The sequence below is a fragment of the Fundulus heteroclitus genome, chromosome 14 (assembly GCF_011125445.2).
Source record: "Fundulus heteroclitus isolate FHET01 chromosome 14, MU-UCD_Fhet_4.1, whole genome shotgun sequence".
NCBI classification, from domain to species: domain Eukaryota; kingdom Metazoa; phylum Chordata; class Actinopteri; order Cyprinodontiformes; family Fundulidae; genus Fundulus; species Fundulus heteroclitus.
Genome location: NC_046374.1, coordinates 282,588 through 299,956, shown reverse-complemented (window position 1 = coordinate 299,956; position 17,369 = coordinate 282,588). Strand labels below are relative to the sequence as shown.

The following is a 17,369-nucleotide window of genomic DNA, read 5'->3' as shown; positions in this document are numbered from 1 at the left end:
GGACTAAACCCTCGATTTAGAAGCCTCATTTTAGTGACTTACGTCCGTCCGTCCGTCCGTTGTCTTCCGCTTATCCGGGGTCGGGTCGCGGGGGTAGCAGCTTCAGTAGGGAGGCCCAGACGTCCCTCTCCCCAGCCACTTGGGCCAGCTCCTCAGGAGGAATCCCAAGGCGTTCCCAGGCCAGCCGGGAGACATAGTCCCTCCAGCGTGTCCTGGGTCTTCCCCTGGGCTTCCTCCCGGTGGGACGTGCCCGGAACACCTCACCAGGGAGGCGTCCAGGAGGCATCCTGACCAGATGCCCGAGCCACCTCAACTGGCTCCTCTCGACGTGGAGGAGCAGCGGCTCTACTCTGAGTCCTCCCCGGATGACTGAACTCCTCACCCTATCTCTAAGGGAGAGCCCAGACACACTACGGAGAAAACTCATTTCAGCCGCTTGTATCCGGGATCTCGTTCTTTCGGTCACGACCCAAAGCTCGTGACCATAGATGAGGGTAGGAACGTAGATCGACCGGTAAATCGAGAGCTTCGCCTTTTGGCTCAGCTCTCTCTTCACCACAACGGATCGGTACAGCGCCCGCTTCACAGCAGACGCTGCACCAATCCGCCTGTCGATCTCCCGCTCCATCTTCCCCTCATTCGTGAACAAGACCCCAAGATACTTGAACTCCTCCACTAGGGGCAGGACATCCTCCCCAACCCGGAGAAGGCACTCTACCCTTTTCCGGTTCAAGACCATGGTCTCGGATTTGGAGGCACTGATTTTCATCCCGGCCGCTTCGCACTCGGCTGCGAACCGCTCCAGTGAGAGCTGTAGATCACGCCCTGATGAAGCCAATAGGACCACGTCATCCGCGAATAGCAGAGACGCAATCCTAAGGCCACCAAAGCGGATCCCCTCAACACCTTGGCTGCGCCTAGAAATTCTGTCCATAAAAGTTATGAACAGAATCGGTGACAAAGGGCAGCCTTGGCGGAGTCCAACTCTCACCGGAAACGAGTCCGACTTACTGCCGGCAATGCGGACCAGACTCTGACACCGGTCGTACAGAGACCTGACAGCCCTTATTAAAGGGTCCGGTACTCCATACTCCCGGAGTACCCCCCACAGGATCCCCCGGGGGACACGGTCGAATGCCTTCTCCAGATCCACAAAGCACATGTAGACTGGTTGGGCAAACTCCCATGCCCCCTCAAGAATCCTGCTGAGGGTGTAGAGCTGGTCCAGTGTTCCACGGCCAGGACGAAAACCACACTGCTCTTCCTGAATCCGAGATTCGACTATCCGACGGACCCTCCTTTCCAGAACCCCTGAATAGACCTTACCAGGGAGGCTTAAGAGTGTGATTCCTCTGTAGTTGGAACACACCCTCTGGTCCCCCTCGGTGGGGGACCCCAGTCTGCCAATCCAGGGGAACTGCCCCCGATGTCCACGCAATGTTGCAGAGCCGCGTTAACCAACACAGCCCCACAACATCCAGAGCCTTAAGGTACTCAGGGCGAATCTCATCCACCCCCGGAGCCTTGCCACCGAGGAGCTTTTTAACAACCTCGGCAACCTCAGCACCAGAGATGGGAGAACCCGACCCAGAGTCCTCAGGCTCTGCTTCCTCAATGGAAGACGTGTTGGTGGGATTAAGGAGGTCTTCGAAGTATTCCGCCCACCGACGCACGACGTCCCGAGTCGAGGTCAGCAGCACACCACCCCCACTGTAAACAGTGTTGGTACTGCACTGCTTCCCCCTCCTGAGACGCCGGATGGTGGACCAGAATCGCTTCGAAGCCGTACGGAAGTCTTTCTCCATGGCCTCTCCGAACTCTTCCCACGCCCGAGTTTTTGCCTCGGCGACCAGCCGAGCCGCCTGCTGCTTCGACTGCCGGTACACATCAGCTGCTTCCGGAGTCCCACAGGCCAAAAAAGCCCGGTAGGACTCCTTCTTCAGCTTGACGGCTTCCCTCACCGCTGGTGTCCACCAGCGGGTTCGAGGGTTGCCGCCACGACATGCACCGACAACCTTGCGGCCACAGCTCCGACTAGCCGCCTCAGCAATAGAGGCGTGGAACATGGTCCATTCAGACTCAATGTCCCCCGCCTCCCTCGGGACGTGTTTAAAGCTCTCCCGGAGGTGGGAGTTAAAGCTCCGCCTCACAGGGGACTCCGCCAGACGTTCCCAGCAAACCCTCACAGTACGTTTGGGCCTGCCCGGTCGGACCGGCTTCCTCCCCCGCCATCGGAGCCAACTCACCACCAGGTAGTGGTCGGTGGAGAGCTCCGCCCCTCTCTTCACCCGAGTGTCCAAGACATGCGGCCGCAGGTCAGATGAAACGACAACAAAGTCGATCATTGAACTGCGACCTAGGGTGTCCTGGTGCCAAGAGCACATATGGACACCCTTATGCTTGAACATGGTGTTTGTGATGGACAATCCATGACGAGCACAGAAGTCCAACAACAAAACACCACTCGGGTTCAGATCAGGTGGGCCATTCCTCCCAACCACGCCCCTCCAGGTCCCACTGTCATTGCCCACGTGAGCGTTGAAGTCCCCCAGCAAAACGAGGGAGTCCCCAGGAGGGGCACTCTCCAGTACCCCTTCCAAGGACTCCAAAAAGGGTGGGTAATCTGGACTGCTGTTTGGCGCATAAGCGCAAACAACAGTCAGAACCCGTCCCCCCACACGGATGCGGAGGGAGGCCACCCTCTCGTTCACCGGGGAAACCCCAACGTGCAGGCACCGAGATGGGGGGCAACAAGTATGCCAACCCCAGCTCGGCGCCTCTCACCATGGGCAACTCCAGAGTGGAAGAATGTCCAGCCCCTCTCAAGGAGACTGGTTCCGGAGCCAGAGCGGTGCGTCGAGGTGAGTCCGACTATCTCTAGTCGGAACCTCTCAACCTCGCGCACAAGCTCAGGCTCCTTCCCCACCAGAGAGGTGACATTCCACGTCCCAAGAGCCAGCTTCTGCAGCCGAGGATCGGAACGCCAAGGTCCCCGCCCTCCACTGCTACCCGTTACACATTGCACCCGACCCCTTTGGCCCCTCCGACAGGTGGTGAGCCCATCGGAAGGGGGACCCATGTCGCCTCTTCGGGCTGAGCCCGGCCGGGCTCCATGGGCAAAAGCCCGGCCACCAGACGCTCGCCAACGTGCCCCACCTCCAGGCCTGGCTCCAGAGTGGGGCCCCGGTGACCCGCGTCCGGGCGAGGGAACACGAGGTCCCATTTTAGTGACTTGTTAAATAAAACACTCATCGTTTAGTCAATACCCAGGATGTGTTTGGTATTTAATGTAACAAGTACGGCTTCTTAAAGCCAAATAAAAAATCAGTGGTGTATAAAGGAGCTAATAACACCAAGTCCTACATTTCTACAACGGTTTTAACAAATACAGATGATGGAAACCTTTCAGATTGTGAATGTAGTTGTTAGTGTTAGGAAAACTGAAAAAAAGAGGAGCAATTGTTGCAAAACGTGTTATTTAAAATGGGCAAAGATGGAGAACTGTCAACACTGAGCAGCAAACGGGCTTAAATCGGAGGCAACCGGACTTCCGCTCAGTTCTGTCTGAAAAGGTTTCGGCACCTATCCAGGACTCTTTGTCAATTCTGGTGGCTCGCACTTCAACTAGTTCAGTGTCAGTGGTTGTTAGCGGGATGTTTCATGACACAAAGGTCTCAATGTTTTCCACAGGCTTACCTAAAGAGACTGGAGTCCGTCCAACCCACCCTCGGTATGAGGTGCTCGGAACAACTGGCGGACCACCAGCGGCTGGTCGGGTACCCGAGCTCTAGCAGTACGTCCTCAAGTTTTTATATCAGCTGTATGTGTACTGTATTGATAGTAAATCTTCTTATTAAGTATGGGTTCCACAGAGTTCAGTTAAAGCTAGAGTCGGAGTTTTTCCCGGGAAGTTTTCCCAAGTCCCTTTTTGATTAACTGCGCATGTGCAAGACCGTCCTACCTGCTCTTCTGCTCCTCAGGGGGATGGCATAAAAAAATCTCCCATATCCACTATGGTCTTATTTCCTCCTATTTTGACCTTCCTCTTCTTGTTGTAAACGTCTTACTTGTTGCGACTCTCAGCCATGTTCAAAGTCTATGGTGAGAGCAGCGGAGCTACAATGAACGGCTAACACTGAAGCTAACCGGATACATAAACACTAGAAGTGTCCATATGCAGCCAAGAGGTGAAACAAACAAGGAACAAGCACGCACACTGGCGTGTATGTGAGCCATCAGAATGATTGCCATGTGGGACAATAGATGGATAAGGGGATACCTCCAGAACTTGAGTGACAGACAGGGCTGAGAGCCGATGTGATAAAGAGATGTGATAAAAAGATTTAGCATTTCTCTATTTGTGAAACCAATATCAAAGTATCACTTAACAAGATGCTACACATTGCTAATTTTATGCATAATCTGTACTGTCCCGTAGGGAGAACCAGGAAGAACTTCTCCTTCTCTGATGAAGAGGTCCAAACTATGGAGCGTGAGAACCAGCGGCTCCTTCGGGAGATGTCGCGTCTTTCTCTGGGGCCCAAGACTGCTGGCATGAGTATGGTGTCCAGTAACTTTCCGGTGACAAACCTAGCGCATAGTGCGCTGAATAGGCAGCGGGAGCAGCTTCGGATCGAACGGGAGAACCTGGTGAGTCGTTTCCCATCAAGCCGTCGGTCACTGTTTCCATCGGGCGTCATTTATTGCCAGACATTTGCCTTTGTCATTAGCGACATCCGTTTTACTCAGCGCACACACGCTCAGAAGCTCACGCTGGCTGCCTCATGAAATCCTGAAGGCAGCCCATCCCAATGTTTTCTTGTTTTCAACCTTTGGTCAGCATGAGGCAAATACTACTTTTGAAGCCTTTAGTTGCGTCGTGCACTCCGGCTGCCAGCCAGTTGTCATGAATAAATGAATAAGCTGATTAAATTTGATCCGTTGGGGGTTTTCACAGAGAAAGAGCCGTGGTTGAGATCCTCGGAGGTTGCCATGAACGCAGGGCAGCGTCGAGCTGGGCAACACCTGAGCGGACGACTTTTGACGCAGCATCCGGAGCGGCGGTCAGAATAACGCCCCGGCGTCATGCCGAGACGTGTTTTTGTGGGCGGGGGCCAGATTCAGATCAGGCGGGGGCCAGATTCTGACGGCTGCACGTCCAGTTTCACACAGGGCCTAATGCCACAGAACATGTTCTCCATGCAAGTAGGTGACGGTTTCAGAACAATCAAAAACAAAACCGACACCTAGTTAATTTTAGCCATTTTCATGATCTCTGCATCTAGAAACATCCCGTGTTTTTTTTCTTTTTTTTTTTTTCTTGGCTCAACCATATATACCATTTTACCTACAAAGGAAATTCGACCTTTGATTCCCAGCAGGCTTGACTGACTTAAGCTTCAGGGTGGTCCTCTAAACATTTCTTTTGATGACAATGTTCATAAAGCATGCCTCCAAGTGAGGTCCACACTTTTCACTCTTGGTCAGACTCTTCAAGTCATTAAAACGTGGATCCAGAGCCGTTGCTTGAGCCATGCATTGTTAATATTTTGTTAGCGGGAGGCAAGGTCTTCCATGAAGATTGTCTTAAATCTCCCCACATATGCAGGGTCTTCTTCAGAGACCTTCATCACTTGATGCAGGTGGCAAACAAACAAACACACACAAACGTTTAATTTGAGCTTGATCAGTTCAATTTGCACATTATATGTAATGTAAGTAGTAATATCGTTATTGTCATTGAAACATACATTACAACGAAATTTGTTCTCTGCTTTTAACCCATCACCCTTGGGAAGCAGTGGGCTGCCATGTGTGGCGCAATCGGGGGTTAAGGGTCTTGCTCAGAGTGCAGGCGCTGGGGATCGAACCGGGTACTTGCATCCTTCTCTGAGTGCAAGCGCTCTGCTCTAAGCACTAGGCCAACACTCCCCATACACCGAGACGCAGCTTCCTGTGTTTTTGCCCACAGGCAATTTGGGGTTAAGTGCCTTGCCCAGGGGCACATCGACATGTGGCAAGGGGAAGCTGGAATTGAACCCACAACCTTCTGATTGCCAGACGACTACTTCAACCCCTCAAGCCACAGTCACCCTATGTGCCCGCCTTACCCGGAGGGCTGTAGAAGAGTGCTCAGTCTCTGCAGTTTGTCCCATTCAGGTGGCGTCAGCATAACCAGTTTGTGGCGTTGTTGGTCCAGGGTTGCTTTAATTGCTGCATGAATGCGGTTCAGGCGCTTGATCATTTCCAGTGTGGAATTCCACCGCATTGGCACGTCTTGGATCAGTGGCTCCTGCTGCTGTCCCAGCGCCGCTTGCTGTGCTCCATGGTGTTTGCTGCGCTGTGTCTGAAGTGACCCACAATTTTGCGACACTTGGCCAATACAATCGTAAATCCACTATCGGAGAGACTCACGTTGATGCTTTCTCTGCAGCATGTGAGCAATGCAGGGCATGCGCTCATATGGCAGCAAGTTAGCCCCAGCTGTCATATTGCGTGCACTGTCCGTCCCTATAGTTGTGATTTTTCCTTCAATATTCCACTTTTGTGCCACGTGCTTGAAACTGTTAAGCACATGCCTCTGCGAAGGGACGCTCTTCTGATTTCATTACGGTTAAAGACCGTTTTAATTGTGAAGATTACGAAGATTCCGACTTCAGTTCCCAGGTTTCAGTGTTGTGTTGCACCGTCACACCCAGATAGTTATTGTTACTCAGGGAGGTCCAGTGGTCTCCTGTCCAAAGCAACATATTCCGCTGAAGCCAAATCCTCTTTCTTTGTTTTCTTTTTGGCCTAATAAAGTTTGTTGATTTTAGTCATCACTGTGCCTCTTGAGGGTGGCTTGTAGAATGCGTCTAAAGTTGCCACTTTCAAAACTTCTGCGGGGCCCGTGTCCTTGACAATATTAATCGGTCTACAGTCCTTGGCTATCCATCTGGTAATTTTTGTCTGTCAACTTCTCAGACGTAGACTTACTTAATGCCCTGCGCATTAAGTAAGATGGAACAGTAAACAAAATGTTTGTTTACTGTTCCATCTTTGTTTTTCTTTTATACTCGAACTGTCCATCCAGCGGGCTAACGGGTTCTTCTCGCTCAGGTCAGACAATTGAATTGTGGGTAAAACTGGGCAGGAATGCCTTAAAAAAAATATTGCGTTAATTCCAGAAATGAATCATCTCGTCATGGCGGCAACTCAGTGCATTTAGGCATGTAGACATGGTCAAGAGCATCTCCTGCAGTTCAAACCGAGCATCAGTATGGGGAAGAAAGGTGATTTGAGTGACTTTGAACGTGGCATGATTGTTGGTGCCAGAAGGGCTGGTCTGAGTATTTCAGAAACTGCTAATCTACTGGGATTTTCACGCACAACCATCTCTAGGGTTTACAGAGAATGGTCCGAAAAAGAAAAAACATCCAGTGAGCGGCAGTTCTGTGGGCGGAAATGCCTTGTTGATGCCAGAGGTCAGAGGAGAATGGCCAGACTGGTTCAAGCTGATAGAAGGGCAACAGTGACTCAAATAACCACCGATTACAACCAAGGTGGGCAGAAGAGCATCTCTAAACGCACAGTACGTCGAACTTTGAGGCAGATGGGCTACAGCAGCAGAAGACCACATCGGGTGCCACTCCTTTCAGCTAAGAACAGGAAACTGAGGCTACAATTTGCACAAGCTCATCGAAATTGGACAATAGAAGATTGGAAAAACGTTGCCTGGTCTGATGAGTCTCGAATTCTGCTGCGACAGTCGGATGGTAGGGTCAGAATTTGGCGTCTACAACATGAAAGCATGGATCCATCCTGCCTTGTATCAACGTTTCAGGCTGGTGGTGGTGGTGTCATGGTGTGGGGAATATTTTCTTGAAACTCTTTGGGCCCCTTGGTACCAATTGAGCATCGTTGCAACGCCACAGCCTACCTGAGTATTGTTGCTGACCATGTCCATCCCTTTATGACCACAATGTACCCAACTTCTGATGGCTACTTTCAGCAGGATAATGCGCCATGTCATAAAGCTGGAATCATCTCAGACTGGTTTCTTGAACATGACAATGAGTTTGCTGTACTCAAATGGCCTCCACAGTCACCAGATCTCAATCCAATAGAGCATCTTTGGGATGTGGTGGAACGGGAGATTCGCGTCATGGATGTGCAGCCGACAAATCTGCGGCAACTGTGTGATGCCATCATGTCAATATGGACCAAACTCCCTGAGGAATGCTTCCAGCACCTTGTTGAATCTATGCCACGAAGAATTGAGGCAGTTCTGAAGGCAAAAGGGGGTCCAACCCGATACTAGTATGGGGGACCTAATAAAGTAAGTATATATATATATATATATATATATATATATATATATATATATATATATATATATATATATATATATGTCTATATATATATATATGTCTATATATATATATATGTCTATATATATATATATATATATATGTCTATATATATATATATATATATATATATATATATATATATATATATATATATATATATCTCAGTGTTGTAGTCCAGGTTCGAGTCTCCAGTGTTCAAGTCCGAGTCAAGTCCAAGTCATCAAAAAAAAAATCTGAGTCGAGTCACTATTTATCCAAGTTCGTTGTATGAACATGCCGTGACGTGTCATGTATGACATGAAGCAGTAACATTCCATTGCACTAATAATGGCGTTCCGCGAGCGAGTTATTTTTAGAACGTGACGCCATATCACGTGGTACATGTAGGGCAAATATGCATTTTCCTCCACTCTTTCGCTGTAGTTACCCTGGTTTTACTCGGTAAACGACTGCTTTTTCCAAGTCTAAGACGTCTCCTAACCATGGTTTTTAAACATTGTTGTTATGGAACGTGCAACAGCGACTCGAGGTACGCTGATAGGCCGCATATGAAGGATGTTAAAGCCGCAAGCGGCGTCGATCGGCCCTCGCAGCCAAGCGCCGATCCGGCCTATTGGCCACCGGCGGGGTTCGCGCACCGCCGGCCGGCCGGCACCGCAGATGCTGTCACGCATTTTCTTCGCCCGTCCACCGGGCGATTCCTACAAACGCGTTCGGCAGCGTTCCCTCATGACTCAAAAAATCTGGTGCAGATGCAGCGAGGAGATACAGCCGTTTAATAATGATAATGCATTTGGCCACCGGACCGGACTAAATTGTTCGGCGGGCCGGACAATTTATACCGATTCCTGGACGGTGACTACAAACAGAAAAAAAAACAGCCGATGACGCCATGAACGCCGAGCAGTAGAAAAACATCGACTTACCTTTCTATCAACTCTGCCCGTTTTCCAGTCTTTCTAAGCCCTCGACACTCAAGCCATCGTTTGAGCTGAACGTTGGTATGTTGTTCCACAGTTCTACCAGTAAAATGGGCGCCTGGACATCCTCTTGTGAAAGTTTAACAGCTGTAAAGTCTGTCATATCGTTGTGTCTGTTGCATGTTTAATGGCTGGTTGCTACGTGCGCTCTCACACTGTTTGCCCAACCTTAGCGGCAAGGGGCGTTGCTCATGAGATGGTGACGTCACGTGCGCGGTATGCCATTTAGATATTAAAATCATACAGCAAAATATATTCTAATGACATATTAAAATTATAGCCTAATGATATAAAAAAAGTCGAGTCTTTTTCTCAATTTCCGAGTCAGAATGATCTGAATGTAGGAGTCCGAGTCCAAGTTCGAGTCATCAGTGCTCAAGTCCGAGTCAAGTCACGAGTCTCTAAATTTAGCTAATGACTCGGACTCGAGTTTGAGTCTCGGACTCGAGTACTACAACACTGTTATATGTATGTATATATATATGTGTGTGTGCCGCTTCCCAGCGCACCCGAGCCGCCCGAGATCTCCTCCGCACCCAAGCCGTCCGAGGCCTCCACTGCGCCTAAGTTTCCTAAATTTCCCAGCGTTTTCGAGTCTTGTGAGCTTTCCAGTGCTCACAGGTCCTGCCGCCGGTCTCTAGAGTTTCGCCGGCCGGCTGAGCCGCAGCTTTGTCACCGGGGTCTCCCGCAGCGGCGCCCGCCGCCGACTCTGTTGTTCCGCCGCCGGGGTCGCCCACCGCGACGCCCCCGCCTCTGGCTCTAAAGTCAACCAGATTCTTGGTGTGGATTTTTTTTTTCTCTTTCCCTCCTTCCGAGACCCCCATCCGACCACCCTGGCTGGGTTGTTTTCTTTTTTGTTGGACTGGACATTGATGGGCGTCTGGAATCTGCCCTTAAGAGGGGGGTAATGTCAGGATCCTCAGAGTTGTGTTATTGTTTGATTGGACTCACCTGCGTTTAATTGTCCCCATTGTGTATTTAAGTTGCCTCAGTTTGTTTCCCCGTTGTCGGGTCATTCTAGTCCTCCTGTGTTCCTCGTTCTCCTGTGCTCCCAAGTTTTGCCGTAAGTCTCTTGTTTCATTAAAATTACCTGTTTAATCCCATTGCTGTCTCTGCCTCGTTGCCGCCTAGGTCCTCGCCTCCCCAAACATGACAATTACGAGGGTAATTTGGTACACCAACAAAGTAAGAAATTATTTAACCTGTTGATGTGGTGCCAAAAATAATTTAATATAGGCCTTTACATATGTTAAAGTTTAATCTGCTGTTCTTTAATAGTTGCACTAGTATACACCAATAGTACATTAATATGTTCTCATTTGAATGATGAAATGGACAACTATGGGGTAAAAGCGGTTCCATAATAAACTTGTACATAAAAGGATAGTTGTGTCCATATTAGTCAGAAGTTGTGCATAAAAAACATTTGTAAACTCATAATAATTTAAATCGCATGCAAAAGATACAACATACAGTTTAAATAGTTACAACTTCAATAACTAATAAATACAAATTTCAAGTTTAAATTTGTGCTTTACTCTTTATGAACACAAACAGCAGCGGCTGCTTGAGAATACGGATTTTTTCTTTGAGAATACGAATTCACAACAGTGGTCTGACGTCACGGTTTCCAAGGCTGGTTAATGGAGCACAGAGTGCGAAGATAGGAGCCGCGCATGCGCTCTTCAGACTGACCGTCTCTGAATGCACCGCGGCTGCAGCTTCATTCCAGACAGCGCAGAGCTCACAGTGGTAAGTTAAACATTCCCTTTTCTGCTGCTGTTGTTCAAAAGTACGTTTTCAGATCGTTTGAGGTGAGAACATTATACTTTTAAGCTTCCCTACGTGGCCTGTTTACAGAGTTAGTGCGTAATTTAAAAAAAAGAGTGATTTATTTGTTTTGTGTTTATCAGGCTGACGCGTGTTGCTTTATTAACTCAATAATTGCTGGAATAAATTGTAAATGTCTCCAAAGAATGACAGCAGCATATAAAATGGAGCTGGACCATAATTTAATGACAATATATATCAGTCAAAAGACGTGTGGCACAATATGGGGAAAAAAGGGTCGATAAAAGTTGGTTATAGAGACAGTTTTCCTTCCTTCCTCTTAGCCTATATTAGTCGATGCTGCAGTCACTGCTTCCTCTCGACCAATCGTAATCGCGGACCCAGGCACGCCGTCACAAAGCGCCGCCCTCTCAAACCACAACACAGAGCACGTGAATATGTCGCAGCAAGGAGCGGCGGAGGAAATTGTCCCAAAACGGGGTTTTACTTGTTCGCCAGCCTGACTGAAATAAACCACAGGGAACTGTAAAATTTGCAAGGAACCGGTAAAAACAAAGTCTGGTAACGCAACCAACTTGTTTCATCACGTAAGCCGCTCACTGCCGCAGCAGCGCGAGCTGTGTCAGCCCCGCGCTGCTGCGCGTCATCTTCTTAGGAATCTTATGGAAGTTCTTCCAAAACAAAGCAGGTATAGCAGCTACTGGGCTCCGTTCTTTGTGATAAAATGACAAAGGGTCCTGGCGGCGTAAGGACATCACACATGCAGTAACGTGCTTCATAGTGATGGTGTGCTGCTGTTGTCTGCAGCTGAAAAACCTGGCTTCAGACAATTACTCGCCACTCATGATCCGCGATATAAAGTTCCGGGCTGCAAGTTTTTCTCTAACAGCGCTGGTCACTTTAGTTTATTTTTTATCAGTATTTAATAACATCACCCAGGTCTCTTAAGTTAAGTCATTTTTCATAAAAAAAAAATCAGTTTATAATTAAAAATGTTGGTTAAATAAGAATTAAATTGGGATTGAGTGTTTGTGTGTGATATATTAAAAGTAAGTCATTTAGCAATATTATAAGAGCCAGGTTTTAAATCTTTTTGATAATTATCTATCGATCAATATGCATTTTTTTTTATCAATATGCTTTTTTCTATATCGTCCAGCCCTAATATAAAATCTATAAATAAATCTATAAATAAATTCTATAAAGGTTTTTCCTATCTAAGTGAGTTTCCTCTGAGTGAGGACACGAAGAATCGAGAGAAGAAAGAGGGAAAGAAAACAATAGTAACAATATATGAAAAAAAATATAGATATTTATTTTAGACAAATGTTTTAACTTTGGAACAGAATGAAGGTGTAACATATTCAACAAATTAACAGTTACTAATGTGGTTTAAAACAAAGAAATAACTTCTATTCACATCTTATACAAATAGACAACACCTACAAACATACAATTAAAAATAGTTGGAATGGAAATTAATTTACTGATTATTTAATATATTTTCACAGGTGGTGAAAAAAATGAAATGAAGCAGCATGTGTACATGACTCCAACTGATCTACATTAGGTCAGGTGTAGTCATGTTCACTTAAACATGCAGCCAGCTGGAGCAGCTCCCTGTCTTCAGCCGCCCGATGGTCATCCTCCTCTGGGTCAACCTCCTCGTCCTCCTCATCTAGCTGGTCACCTGCCTCTATATTAATATTGTGGATGATGCAGCAGGCGGCGATTACTTTTGGGGCAAACGTCAGGCAGACCTCCAGCGCCCTTAAGATGGAACGCCACCGTGTCTTCAGACCACCAAAGGCACGCTCAACGATGTTTATCAGCCTTGGCGTGGTGTCTGTTGTAGCGTGCCTCCACTTGACCTGTACCAAATATAAAATTAACTTGTAATTTAGGTAATATGCTGATCTGTCTTAATCTTCTATCCAATTAATATAATGTATGTATCAATTGTGTGTCATTGTTGGCTCTATTTAAGGACAAGAAGGTAAGAGATCTTACTGCCAAGCTGTTTCCCTATAGGATGCACCGCAGGTCAGCCAGCAGAGGGTCACCAGCACCTCTATCTCCTGTGGCCATCCATGGACCTTCTGGATGGGCAGCAGCTGAAGGAGGAGGACGATGGTGGCCCTTCTTAGCCTGAAGGCTGGTTTCAGGTCCCCTTCATTAAAAAATATTTGGAGGATCGGCACAGAAGTGTTTATCCTCACATTTTTTGTTTCTGTTTCTTACTGTAAATAAAAAAAAATGCCAAATGTTACCATAATTGTTTTTTCAATTCTCACCTTTTTACACCATAAAACTATATGTGGTTAACATGCAGATTAATATAGTAGTAAATGTAACAAATGGCTTCCCTTCTCTGGTATTTCTACCATTTCACTGAAAGAATTAACTGAACTAACTGCACACAATTTATAGATTAATCATTGTAAAGGTGGGCAGACAGAAATAACTTTTCCTTAATGAACAATGCTGTGAAGGTTAGTTGGTGCAACAAAGTAGCTTAACCCTACTCCCTTTACTGTTATAAAAATTATGTTTTCATTTTAATTCTTTACAGATAAATAGTCACAATTTCAACGTGATCACATGTTTAATACCATCCTCAATGTTGTTGTTTTTTAAAGATAAAAGTAGGAAATAGGCTGTCAATCTTAAAAAACCTACCAGTTGGCACAGACGCTCAACGTCAGACTTTTTATTAAAATGATGCACTAACTCTGTAAACAGGCCACGTAGGGAAGCTTAAAAGTATAATGTTCTCGCCTCAAACGATCTGAAAACGTACTTTTAAACAACAGCAGCAGAAAAGGGAATGTTTAACTTACCACTGTGAGCTCTGCGCTGTCTGGAATGAAGCTGCAGCCGCGGTGCATTCAGAGACGGTCAGTCTGAAGAGCGCATGCGCGGCTCCTATCTTCGCACTCTGTGCTCCATTAACCAGCCTTGGAAACCGTGACGTCAGACCACTGTTGTGAATTCGTATTCTCAAAGAAAAAATCCGTATTCTCAAGCAGCCGCTGCTGTTTGTGTTCATAAAGAGTAAAGCACAAATTTAAACTTGAAATTTGTATTTATTAGTTATTGAAGTTGTAACTATTTAAACCGTATGTTGTATCTTTTGAATGTGATTTAAATTATTATGAGTTTACAAATGTTTGTTATGCACAACTTCTGACTGATATGGACACAACTATCCTTTTATGTACAAATCTATTTAGAAGGCTATCTTACCCCATAGACAACCACCCAGGTTACAATTCTGTATTGCTCTCACCAATCTTACTCAAAGTACAGTATTGGGTCCTCCATGCCGCTTATGTATAAAGGTTTATTGCATATTTAAACATTATTGACAACTCACTATTGTTAGGGAAATAATTAGTTATCTAAGAGGATGTAGGTAAGGAGAAGCTGTTATCTACACTTCAGATATGATGTAAGAAATGTGTTTGGAATGTTAAGATAAATTACATGATATGGGCTACAGAGTTACTACAGCCCAGTTGTACATTTGTTGAAATTTGAAGTTAATATTTTAAATGCTGTCAGTGTCAATAATACTTTTAGTTCCATGTATTTGCAGTCTCTTGGCTGTATCCTTTTGTTGTTTTATGTTACAGATTAGAAAAAAATAGGGTGGGGTTTACCTTGGCGCATTTCTATATCTTCAACAGGAAATACAGGATAAATCTACAGATAAGGGACATATTTTGAGAATATTTGATTAAATAGGTATGTATTTACCGTCTGTCTCTGTTGCTGGTAAGTTCAAATGCAAACTTGTTCAAAGTGGGAAAAAAGTCCTAATTTTACATTCATCAGAGCCTTTGATGCTTTAAACATTGACAAACAGCATGTAGTGCATTGAGCGCTTATACAATTTGTAGAAATGTAGCAAGAAATGCTACTTTTCTCTTTAGACCATTCAAAACGCGGCCTGACGCTGAAGTGAAGCATCAAAAAATAGGAACTTGCATATTGCGTAAGACCAATAACGTCAGACCAATGAAACTTTGGACCAATAGTGTCTCTACCAAAGTTGAAATCAAACCTACGCCCTTGGACTAAACCCTCGATTTAGAAGCCTCATTTTAGTGACTTGTTAAATAAAACACTCATCGTTTAGTCAATACCCAGGATGTGTTTGGTATTTAATGTAACAAGTACGGCTTCTTAAAGCCAAATAAAAAAAAGGGCTTGAAGACTTTTGATCAGTGGTGTATAAACGAGCTAATAACAACACCAAGTCCTACATTCCTACAACGGTTTTAACAAATACAGATGATGGAAACCTTTTAGATTGTGAATGTAGTTGTTAGTGTTAGGAAAACTGAAAAAAAAAGAGGAGCAATGGTTGCAAAACGTGTTATTTAAAATGGGCAAAGATGGAGAACTGTTAACACTGAGCAGAAAACAGGCTTAAATCGGAGGCAACCGGACTTCCGCTCAGTTCTTTCTGAAAAGGTTTCGGCACCTATCCAGGACTCTTTGTCAATTCTGGTGGCTCGCACTTCAACTAGTTTAGTGTCAGTGGTTGTTAGCGGGATGTTTCATGACACAAAGGTCTCAATGTTTTCCACAGGCTTACCTAAAGAGACTGGAGTCCGTCCAACCCACCCTCGGTATGAGGTGCTCGGAACAACTGGTGGACCACCAGCGGCTGGTCGGGTACCCGAGCTCTAGCAGTACGTCCTCAAGTACAAGTTTTTATATCAGCTGTATGTGAACTGTTTTGATAGTAAATCTTTTTATCAAGTATGGGTTCCACAGAGTTCAGTTAAAGCTAGAGCCGGAGTTTCCCCAAGTCCCTTTTTGATTAACTGCGCATGTGCTAGACCGTCCTACCTGCTCCTCTGCTCCTCCTCCTACTTCCTGCTTTCCTCCTACTTTGACCTTCCTCTTTTTGTTGTAAACGTCTTACTTGTTGCGACTGTCAGCCATGTTCAAAGTCTATGGTGAGAGCAGCGGAGCTACAATGAACGGCTAACACCGAAGCTAACCGGTTACATAAACACTAGAAGTGTCCATATGCAGCCAAGAGGTGAAACTAACAAGGAACAAGCACACAGACTGGCGTGTATGTGAGCCATCAGAATGATTGCCATGTGGGACAATAGATGGATAAGGGGATACCCCCAGAACTTGAATGAGAGACGGGGCTGAGAGCCGATGTGATAAAGAGATGTGATAAAAAGATTTAGCATTTCTCTATTTGTGAAACCAATATCAAAGTATCACTTAACAAGATGCTACACATTGCTAATTTTTATGCATAATCTGTACTGTCCCGTAGGGAGAACCAGGAAGAACTTCTCCTTCTCTGATGAAGAGGTCCAAACTATGGAGCGTGAGAACCAGCGGCTCCTTCGGGAGATGTCGCGTCTTTCTCTGGGGCCCAAGACTGCTGGCACGAGCATGGTGTCCAGTAAGTCTCCGGTGACAAACCTAGCGCATAGTGCGCTGAATAGGCAGCGGGAGCAGCTTCGGATCGAACGGGAGAACCTGGTGAGTCGTTTCCCATCAAGCCGTCGGTCACTGTTTCCATCGGGCGTCATTTATTGCCAGACATTTGCCTTTGTCATTAGCGACATCCATTTTACTCAGCACACACACGCTCAGAAGTTCACGCTGGCTGCCTCATGAAATCCTGAAGGCAGCCCATCCCAAAGTTTTCTTGTTTTCAACCTTTGGTCAGCATGAGGCAAATACTACTTTGAAGCCTTTAGTTGCGTCGTGCACTCCAGCTGCCAGACAGTTCAATTCAATTCAGTTTTATTTATATAGCGCCAAATCATGAAACATGTCATCTCAAGGCACTTTACAAAGTCAAGTTCAATCATATTATACAGATTGGGTCAGATTATATAGATTGGTCAAAAATGTCCTATATAAGGAAACCAGTTGATTGCATCAAAGTCCCAACAAGCAGCATTCACTCCTGGGGAAGCGTAGAGCCACAGGGAGAGTCGTCTGCATTGTCCATGGCTTTGCTGCAATCCCTCATACTGAGCAAGCATGAAGCGACAGTGGGAAGAAAAACTCCCCATTAACGAGAAGGAAAAACTTTGGCAGAACCGGGCTCAGTATGAACGGCCATCAGCCTCGACCGACTAGGGGTTAGAGAAGACAGAGCAGAGACACAACAAGACAGACAAAAAGCACAGAAGCACACATTGATCCAGTAATCTGTTCTACATTAGATGGTAATAGCGGGTGATCTGTCTTCTCTGGA

At 46.2% G+C, this 17,369-nt stretch overlaps 1 protein-coding gene across 5 annotated transcripts in view; it reads left to right on the top strand.

Moving 5' to 3' along the window:
* The window catches only part of LOC110366682 (protein Daple-like), a 50,451-nt gene that overhangs the window by 20,371 nt on the left and 12,711 nt on the right, over window positions 1-17,369 (top strand). For all 5 annotated transcript variants that reach the window (XM_036145978.1, XM_036145976.1, XM_036145977.1 and 2 more), the window contains exons 4-7: window positions 3,691-3,793; window positions 4,439-4,650; window positions 15,720-15,822; window positions 16,431-16,642. In XM_036145978.1, the coding sequence (XP_036001871.1) occupies window positions 3,691-3,793; window positions 4,439-4,650; window positions 15,720-15,822; window positions 16,431-16,642 (630 nt within the window). The remainder of the gene's footprint in view (window positions 1-3,690; window positions 3,794-4,438; window positions 4,651-15,719; window positions 15,823-16,430; window positions 16,643-17,369) is intronic.